General features: G+C 66.7%; 2 protein-coding genes across 2 annotated transcripts in view; both read left to right on the top strand.

The window, feature by feature from the left end:
• Positions 1–5390, top strand: part of MNEG_0859 (hypothetical protein) — a gene marked incomplete at both ends in the record, with an annotated part of 6359 nt that extends 969 nt beyond the window's left edge. The window contains 8 exons of the mRNA XM_014050654.1: positions 282–428; positions 689–760; positions 983–1083; positions 1375–1476; positions 1688–1795; positions 1921–2395; positions 2610–3570; positions 3715–5390. Coding sequence (XP_013906108.1) covers positions 282–428; positions 689–760; positions 983–1083; positions 1375–1476; positions 1688–1795; positions 1921–2395; positions 2610–3570; positions 3715–5390 — 3642 coding nt within the window. The remainder of the gene's footprint in view (positions 1–281; positions 429–688; positions 761–982; positions 1084–1374; positions 1477–1687; positions 1796–1920; positions 2396–2609; positions 3571–3714) is intronic.
• Positions 5391–6303: 913 nt separating this feature from the next.
• Positions 6304–9454, top strand: part of MNEG_0858 (ion transport 2 domain protein) — a gene marked incomplete at both ends in the record, with an annotated part of 7778 nt that continues 4627 nt past the window's right edge. Inside the window, 8 exons of the mRNA XM_014050653.1 lie at positions 6304–6377; positions 6662–6719; positions 6937–7040; positions 7358–7580; positions 7874–7958; positions 8171–8275; positions 8992–9067; positions 9286–9376. Of these exons, the coding sequence (XP_013906107.1) occupies positions 6304–6377; positions 6662–6719; positions 6937–7040; positions 7358–7580; positions 7874–7958; positions 8171–8275; positions 8992–9067; positions 9286–9376 (816 nt within the window). The remainder of the gene's footprint in view (positions 6378–6661; positions 6720–6936; positions 7041–7357; positions 7581–7873; positions 7959–8170; positions 8276–8991; positions 9068–9285; positions 9377–9454) is intronic.

The following is a 9454-nucleotide window of genomic DNA, read 5'->3' as shown; positions in this document are numbered from 1 at the left end:
GGGGGGGGGGGGGGGGCATGCCACACTCAGTCATGGGCGTGTTGCGTGAGGTTGTACATGTCATGCTCCCCATGCTGCACCGACGCACGTCTCTCATGTTCGCCCTGCTCGTCAAGCTGCACACATGCACGCGGGCGCGCGCGCGCACACACACACACACACTCTCTCTCTCTCTCTCTCTCTCTCTCTCTCTCTCTCTCTCCCTCTTTCTTTCTCTCACTCACACACACACACACACACACACACACACACACGCGCACACGCACACACTCACGCCGCAGGTCCTGCGCAAGCGCCACCCCCTGGGCCAAGTGCTGGAGCGCGCAGAGGGCGCGCTGTGGGACGTGCGCAACGCTGCAAAGGCGGCTGCCGGCGCGCGGCTGTGGCCCGGCACGCTGCGCGCGCTGCTGCCCCTTGTCAATCAGCTGGTGGGCCGCATCGCCCGTCGAAGCAGAGCTCGCTTTGGCTTTGACGGCCGCGCTGGCACACCTGCGTGGGCTGCTGCTAGTCGCGCAGCAGCAGACACCTGGTCGAGCCTTGGCGCCGCCTCTGTGGGCGCCGTGATGAAGCTGCATTTCCATTGGTCCTTCACTCGTTCCCTTAACCCCTGCCGCATTACAAACGGCAGTCGTGCGTCACCCTGGTTCCCCGCTCTCCTCCTCGCCCCCTGCGCCTTGCACTCCGCCAGGCTACGTCTCGGGCGGCGCTCAAGTTGCTCCTACACCTGACCTCTGGCGATGCGGCGGCCCGCTGCCTCCAGGTGGGCCCCTACACACCCCCAGCCGCTGCCTGCAACCGAAACCTGCCAGCAGCACGCGCCAAGAGTGCATCCCAGCCACCGGGTACTGCGCCCGTCATCGCCGTGAACTCATCGGTCATCCCCCCCCCAGCTCGGCCGGCCGAGGCGGGTTGCTCTGTGCTGCCCAACGCATGTTGCGGAATCCACCGCGCGCCGCCCTCGCTCGTCCATCCCCGCCCACAGATTGTTGAGGAGCCGGGGCTGCTGGCGGCGGTGGTGGCGCTGGCGGGCAACCCCAATGCACTCATAGCGGAGGATGCGCTCAAGCTGCTGTCTGACCTAACGTGAGCGCTCGGCTGTAGCCAACAGCGTGCTTCCGAGTTAGCCAGCACGCCGCGCGGCCGGCGGGCAAGAGGTGCCCCACGTTCCTCACAAGTTTGTGCCTGCTCAGTCTGCCATGCCGGAGGCTGCTAGGACTGTGTTTAAGTGCGGTTGTCACCGTGATGCTGCCCGCAAGCACCCTGCGGCTGTCTGGCCGAGCGCCCTGGGCTTGTTGACCAGTGGGCTCAGCAGCTTTATTGCTTTTCATGCCCAGATGGGCGCGTCTGCTGACCAGCGGTCTCACCCATCCACAGGTGGGACTTAGAGCGCAGCGTAAAGGTGGTGGAGGACGAACCTGGGGTGATTGCAGCCGTCACGCGGCACATCGTGGCCGCCGTGCCGCACGCAGGAAGCAGGTACGCGGCCTTACGGGGGCGTGCGGCACGGGGCTGCAGATCGTGCGCCTGTAGCGTGTGTAGTTGCAAGCTAGAATTTCCAGGGTTCTCAAACCAGCAACTGGACGAATCAGCTGGCTGCGGTTGAATCCGCATGCCTGCATGCCCCAAAGCCCCAACGCCGACCACGTCTGGCCCTCCGCAACCCCGATCTGTTCCCGCACGGCATCAGCGGCGGCAGCGGGAGCCGTCGTGCGGGCGGTGGCGGCAGCGGCGGCAGCGGCGGCGCCGGCGGGGCAGCCAGCGACACGGCGACGTCACAGGCATTAGATGTGGTCTGGTGAGGACTGGGAACGCATTGCAGAGCCAGCCGTGCTTCCGGCGCGGCGCTCTAGTCGCATATAGCTGCACATGCCCGCTGCAGGCGTGCACCGGGCTTCGAGCGTTCAAACATCGCAACCCCAGCAGCTGCTGGCTGCGGCGGCCCAGCGAGCTGCAACTGCCCGATAGCCCCCGGAGCTTCCCGCACCCCCGCCTCCGCTTCCCGGCCACGACCGCTGCCGCGCCGAGCTCCGCCGCTGCGGCCCCCGTCGCCGTTTCGGGCCGCAGGAACATATCAGTGGGTCATTCCAGCTGGCCCTCGCTAATGCGGGAGCCTGGCTTGGTGCCCGCCGTCGCCGCGCTGCTGGACCACCCGCGCCCCACCATCGTGGAGGCCGCTGCCACGATACTGGCAAACCTCTTTTTGGGCAACAAGCGCACGGTGATACAGGTCGGCGGCGCGGACATGTGCGGCGCGGTCGGGCGCGCTCTGGCGCGCTTCTTCCTGCGGAGTCAGGCGGCTGGCGGGGGCGGCGGGCAGGAGGACGCTGGGTCAGGTGATGAGACGTGGCAGCAGTTCCTGGTGCAGGGCCTGAAGCTGGCAAGGGTGATTGCCCAGGTGAGGATTATTGGGCCAGGCCTGAGCAAGCCACGCAGCCTGGCTCGGGAGGGTGCGGCCGCCCCAGACGCCCAAACGCACAGCCACCGCTGCCCAATGCACGTGCCCCGCACCCCACCTGCCGCTGCCGCTCGCGGCGCTGTGCGGCGGCCTTCGACGACCGATCATTCTCTGCCCCGCTTTCGCCTTATGTTGCCGCCCCCTCCTTCCTTAGGACATTCAAGGGGGGTATGCGCTGGGAGCCGCCTGCCCGTCCCTGCCCGTCCTGCTCAGGCGCCACCTGACGCACGCCAAGGAACCCGGCGACCACCCGCCCGGCGAGGGCCCTCTCGCCTGCGACGCGCGCGAAGCGTTCCACGGCCTCGTCGCGAACAGCGCCGCCGCGGCGGCTGCAGCGGCGGCCGACCCAGACGCAGCGCTGTTCTCTGTGTGCGACGGGGGCTGCGACGAGTGGGGGGTGCACCCCATGTGCAGCGTGCTGAGTCAGTTGGCCCCGGGCCCCGCGCGCGACACGCTGGTCCAACGCCAGGCAGACTGCTTCGCTGCGCTGTCCTCCATACTCGCGCACGGCGGCGTCATGAGGGCCGACGTGATTGCAAGGGCGATAGGCGCTGCGGCCTCGGTGGTGGACATGGCGGCGTCGTCCGGCGGCCCGCACAGCGCCGTGCTATGGCAGCATGGAGGCCTCATCCTTGAGGTCTGCCGCCTCGCGCGCCTCGCCGCCTCGCCTCGCGAACCCATCAGCGGCGACGGCCCCGCACGCGCCGCGGCGCGCGCCGTCGGGGCGCTGGCCAAGCGCATCCCCGCGCTCCCCGCCTTGGACAGCGGCACTTTTGCTGCAGGCGCGCAGCTCGTCGCGGCGGCGCGCGCAGGTGGCGACCCCTCCAGCCTGCTGCGGCAGCCGCTGGGCCAGTGGCTGTACCCTGAGCTGCTCAGCACTGCGCTGGCATGCCTGCAGCCGCCGGCGCACGAGCTTGCAGACACGTGGTGCTCGACCGACGCCGTGCACCGTTGTGCGGCGAAGGGGCGCGTGGAGCTGCAGAGCGCTGCTGCTGAGCTGCTCAGCGCCTGTGCGATGCGCGGGCCTGAGTACGCGCGCGCACTCCAGGCCGCGGTGGCGCTCGTCCCCTCGGGCGGCGACGCTGCGATTGCGGCCGCCGTCCGGCGCTTCAAAGGTGCAACAGGTGCAGGTGATTGAACGCGGCACCATGCCATAATTGCGGTGGGAGCTCCAGTTGCAGACCTGCTGTTCCGCCAGCCTCCTTCCTCTCACAAACACAACATAAGCATGAGCTCAATCGCCCATTCAAACGTTGCAGGCACCCCGGCCGGCCATTTGGCCCGTTTGCCATATCTTGTCCCCTGCCCCGGCGTCCCGGGCGCATGCTGGACCTTGGTGGCCTCGGCGGCAACAGAAGGCACGTGCTCCCACGAGTCCGCCCGCCAGATGCTGGCCGCCTTCATCATCACCGCGCTGCAGGACCCGCACGGCCCGCGCCTCGACCTGAACGGGCAGCTGCCGCCGCATAATGCGCTGGCCGTGTGCGACGAGCTGCGGGCCGCGCTGCTGCGAATCGGCGGCTGCGGGCGTGTCAGCGCGCTGGTGCTGCTGGCGCTGGGGATTGAAGAGGCGTGGCGCTGCAAGGCGCTGTGCTGGATAGAGATGGAGGCGGGGCGCGCGGGCAGCGGCGGAGGCGGAGGCGGCGATGGGGACGGGGACGAGAGCGCCGGCGCGGCGGCGTGCCCGAGCACCACCTACATGCGCGCCCACGCGCTGCTGAACGGGCTCAGCTCAGACCTGCGCACAGCCCTGCAGGCGCGTGAGGACTGCCTGGCACTGTTTGGCGCCGGCAGAGGGCCACGCGCAGGCAGACCTGGCGGCGCCGCGCGCGCCCTTGCAGCCGGACACCCTGCAGTGCGAGTCGCAGTGGGTGGGCCCTACAAAAGCGACTACGATAGCACCTGCTTGCTGATCGCCAGCCTGTTCGGCACGGCTCATGCCAGCGACGAGTCAGCAGCGCAAAGCGCGCGTCTACGGGGGCTCCTGGAGGCATCGCCCCGCCCGGCGGCCGCGCTGGAAGCTTCCAGGGCGCTGATTGCTGCGTCAGCGACGCGCGCCGAGTCGAAGTCTAGAGAGAGGTACGAGGCGCTCATGTGTGACGTAAATGCCGCGGCCGCGGGGCAGCCAGAGTGTCCCGCGGGCGCTCGGCCGGGGGCGTTGGAGGATGCGCAGGTTGCGCCACGGGGCGAGCAAGGGCGAGGGCGGCGGCAGCAGCAGCAGCGGCAGCAGAAGGAGGAGGAGCAGCAGCTGCTGCAGCAGAAGGAGGAGGAGCAGCAGCAGCAGCAGCAGCAGCAGCAGCAGCAGCAGCAGCAGCAGCAGCAGCAGCAGCAGCAGGGAGAGCTGGCAGGGCAGCAGCAGCAGCACCAGCAGCAGCAGCAGCAGCAGCAGCACGATTTGCTTGAGCCCGCTGAACACCGGCGAGGCGTGGCAGAAGCCCAGGCAGCATCAACAAGCTCGGCAGCACAGAAACCAGCAGGAGCAGCAGCAGGCGCGGCAGGAGGCACAGGCGCAGGCGCAGGCACGGCATCTGGTGCAGCAGCAGGCGCAGGCAAAGCAGCAGTTGTAGGAGCAGCAGCAAGCGCGAGAGCAGCATCCACATCGGCGTCCCCGACACAGGCACTACTAGCAGTGCCAGCTGGCGCGGCTGCGGTGCCGACGGGTCCCGGCCTGGACCAGCAGCGTCGGCAGCGGCGCGGCTGCGCAGCCTGCGGCAGGACCAAGGCGGAGGGCGCGGCGCTGCGGCGGTGCGCGGGGTGTGGCAGCTTGACGGGCGTGCGGTACTGCAGCCAGCGCTGCTGCCGAGACCACTGGTGCAAGATGGGCCACCGCGCGGAGTGCGAGGCGGCGCAGGCGGCGAAGCGGCTGATGGCGCCGTATGGGGGTGCCGGCGTCAGCAGCGGCGGAGACAACGGCAGTGGCACGATCAATGAATAACTAGTGCTCATTTTCTTTCACGCTTGTACAGTAAAATGTTTGCGAGTGGCGACACAATTGCGGCGCTGCAGCGGCGCAAGGAGCGATGGGTGGCATGCAGGGACGTGTTGTCGAGGGTGTAGGTAGGGTAGGGTAATTGGAGTGAGGTGACAGGCAGCCGAGGTGCATGGCACCCACAGGGTGCTGCATGGCCTGGTACACTCTGCACAGCGTCGACAGCCGCTGCCCTGCAGTGGCGGCACTCATCAGCGGCCGCCACATCACATTGCAACGCTTGCCAATTGACCGCAGATTTCATCAAGGGGGACAACAAAATGCCTGCGCTTGTGGGCCCACGTCCGCACATCAACCAAACTCTGCAGTTCAGCCGATGGCTAGCGAGCCTTGTTTGGTCTTACATCCGTTGAGGGCGGCGCATACTTGTGTTGCGGCCAAGCTGGAAGATCGGAAGCTGGAGCAGCAGGCGTCGGACGCCCAATGAGCCGATGCGCATTCGCAGCGGCAAGCGGCGCCGCATCCGCGGCTGCACAATGTTCAAACGGCTCGAATCCATCAGGTTTTGCTTTATCATCTCCTTACTTGAGTGCGCACCAGCAGATGAGCGCTCGCATCGGCCTATGCCGTTGCCACCCGTCTTTTCACAAGCGGTCACCCTGCACTCACCCTGGTGCCGATTCAAGCGGTTTCACGGCCGCTTCGGGTCGGCACCTAGCCAGTGCGGCTCTGCTCTCCTTGAAGTCATGTCAACCTCGATTGAATCTGTCGCGAGTGTGGAGGGAGTCCTTGCTTGATTGCTGAGACCGGCATCCGCCCAAGCCACGGCCGCGAGTAGGAAGCACCCGCATATAAGATGGAGCTCATCACGCCCTAAAACTTACCTTTGAACTTCGTCACTGGCGCCCGGTCGGCCGTGATGGGCCTCCGCATCATTGATGCGTCGGCCTCACGGCGCGAGAGAGCGAGGCGATATGAGTATGAAAGAAACACGTGAGTCTTATACGCCTTGCGTTTGTGGGGGCGCTGTGCCGTGACACTTTTGTTCTGGGCGGCGCGCAGCAGGCTCGCGCCGCACTGCCGCAATCCGATACACGCATCTATGGGAGCAGGGCGGGCGGCCCCCACTATACACGACTCCATTGCACCAAGGCAGCATCTAGGCATGGCGCAGGCCGCTTTGCAAAGGCCTGTGAGGCAGCAGGACGAGCAGCCTCGTCGGATCGAGATCAGCCATGCGGACCCTGCCGCCGCATGCACCGCCGCCAACACCCCAGGCTGCTGGCTGGCAGCGCCGGCATCGACATGGCTGCGCTGGTGCACCTGCGGCGCCAGGTGCGACGGCGGCGGCCAGCTCCGAGGCCATGCGCCGGGTATTGCACGCTGATGACGCCACGACCTGTTCGCAAGGGGGAACCCCTCTGCAAGGGCGAGCAAAGCGGTAGGGCACTGCAGAAGCGCCAGCCACCTCAGCCGGGCTAAGAAGCTGCCGTCAGGCCTCCTGGTTCTGCCCACATTCAACTGCAACCAACTGATGCGCCCTGATGCTCAGGTGCGGTACCGACTGGAGGCGAGCGGCGGGGAGAATGCGCTGGTGTATGTCGACGCGGTGCTGTCACTGGCCAGCGTGGCCATCTACGTCATGACCACGTACAGGTGACGCTGGCAGCGGGCGGTGACGCCAGCGACGGCGACGCCGCTGGCAGCCGAGCAGGGCGTTTGGCAGCGGGCGTTTGGCGGGAACTGAGGGTTCAACGGCTGACGCGGTCGCACTACGACCGTTCTGTTTGCGCTCCAGTAGTCACTTCTCGTGCTTGAGCATGCACATGCCCACAAACGCACGCCTGTGCGTCCATGTGCGTGCGCCCGCACACGCGCGCACGCGCACGCATGCACGCGCATGCGCGCACACACGCACACACGTACACACGTACACACATGTTGCCGGAATGCTCTCATTCTGTCTCCTGCAGCGTGTACAGCATCGATTTTGTCCTGTCCACGATCGACCTGTCCCTGGCCTGCTACTTCGCGCTGTACTTTCTGCTGCGCCTGTGGCTGGCCGAGAGCCGCGTCCGCTTCCTGCTGAGTTGGTCAACGCTGGTTGACGTCATCACCATCGTGCCAGTATTTGTGGCCTACCACTCAAGCAGCTTGGTGGCGCTGTCGTTCCTGCGCATCCTGCGCGTGCTGAGGGTGCTGCGGCTGTTCAACATGACAAAGGCGAGCCGCGGCTTGGGGACTCGAGACGCCCTCCGCATGGCCCCAGGGGGGCAGAGGGGATGGGGGTGGCGCGTGCTGTTGCCTAGCCTCACCTGCGATTTGGCCTGTTGGTCAGCCTGTCTGGGCACACGAGCACAAGTGCTAGTGTCGGTGCACGTGGGATGCAGCACAGATTGGTGTTAGAAACACCCACTGACCCGCTCATGCATTGAGGCGCGTGCAGTTGTGCCCAACTCACACACGCCCTCCTGGTCTGGCGCTTGCAGGCGACCAAGCGCCTGGAGAGCGCGGTGTCACGGGCGTTTGTCAACCTCGGGCTCACGATGATCTCGATGATGGTCGTGGCGGCGGGTGAGGCTCTGATCCGCAATTGATCAGGGTGCATCCTCCAGATCTGCTGAGTGATCTGCTGTCTGACCAGGTGCCCAGAGAACGGCTCAGGCCCACGCGCCTGGCCCGGGGCTCCGCTGCTCCCCTTGCTCTCTGCGCTCGCACAAAGCCCCGCATCCGCTTGCCCGCCTTGTGCCCGTGCCGCGGCCACAACGCCGCCCACCCTCCTCTAGCCCTGTTCTTGGAGGCTGAGCGGATGGGCCCGAACAAGGACGACCCAGAGATCAAGATCCTGCACTTTCACGAGGCGCTCTACTGGGCCACCATTACTCTGACCAGTGAGTTCACCGCCGCCCGCCCCCCGCCGCACACCCCGCTCCGCCCCGAGCTGTCGCGTTTCTTTCGGGGCCCCGCGGTGACTGCGCTGCGCCGGCCGCGGCGCGCGGCGGCTGCGGCGGCGTGCCGGCTTGCAGGGGCTGCCCTTTGTTGGCTGCAACAGCCTGTTGAGGATTTCAAGGCAGGGATCGGGTCATGTCAGGACTTTCAATCAGGGTGCTGGTGTGGTTTCAGCACGGTGGCTTCTAGCAGCTGCACGCTTTGCCCGCCGCGCTTTCATCGCGCACGGTCACAGCGCCGGTCTGCTCGACTCCCGCCTCCCTCGTGTCCCCCATCAGCCGTCGGGTACGGTGACATTAGCCCGACGTGGTGGCCGACACAGACCATGGTGCGCCTTGGGGGGCAGCACACGCCTGCCCTTTTCCAATGCAGCCACGTGCTGCCTGCGGTGGATCCTGAGCCCCCCACAGATCCCAGGGTTCCGCACAGGTCAAAGGGTTCCGCGCGACCGGCTGGTGCTCTGCAACAAATCTTCGTGCCAATGCTTGCGCCAGGGCCAGCAAAGCTTGTCCTCTGCTCGCAGCAGCCACGCCCGCACCGCGGCCGCGCCGCCCCACAACAAAGCGCTTCCCGCGGCCTCTGCAAGGTCACCCCTCTCCTGCATTCCGCGATTGCTCACCCCCACCACCCCCAAAGACGATGGGTATGCTGCTCATAGCGTTCACCGCGCTGCCCTACATGACTGGCCGCCTGGTTGACGCGCTCAACACAGCCACCAAGTACCAACGCGGCAGGTGGGCCGGACACGCGCCCTCTGCCAGGGGCTTGCAGCCCCCCGGCTCTGAGCGCAGCTCCGGCGCCATGTCTGTGTCATGACTGCGGTCGCCCCAGGTAGAAGCTGCCTCATTTCGAAGCGGCATGCAAACGGGTGTCCGGTTGCGTCGCCTCGTGCTGAAGCCCCGCACCCGCCCGTGCCCGACCTGCAAAACCCTGGTGACGCGTTGTTCGACAGCTACTCTCGAAGCAGCGCCGCGAATGCGCCCGGCCACCTCGTGTTTTTGGGGCACCTGGATGCCGACACCATCGCGCGGCTCATGGACGAGGTGTGTGTGTGTGTGTGTGTGTGTGTGTGTGTGTGTGTGTGTGTGTGTGTGCGCGCGCGTATGTGTGTGTGTGGGGGG

This window comes from Monoraphidium neglectum (genome assembly GCF_000611645.1).
Source record: "Monoraphidium neglectum strain SAG 48.87 unplaced genomic scaffold scaffold00077, whole genome shotgun sequence".
NCBI classification, from domain to species: Eukaryota; Viridiplantae; Chlorophyta; class Chlorophyceae; order Sphaeropleales; family Selenastraceae; genus Monoraphidium; species Monoraphidium neglectum.
Note: the sequence above shows the minus strand (reverse complement) of the source record. Positions and strands in the feature narration are given on the sequence as shown.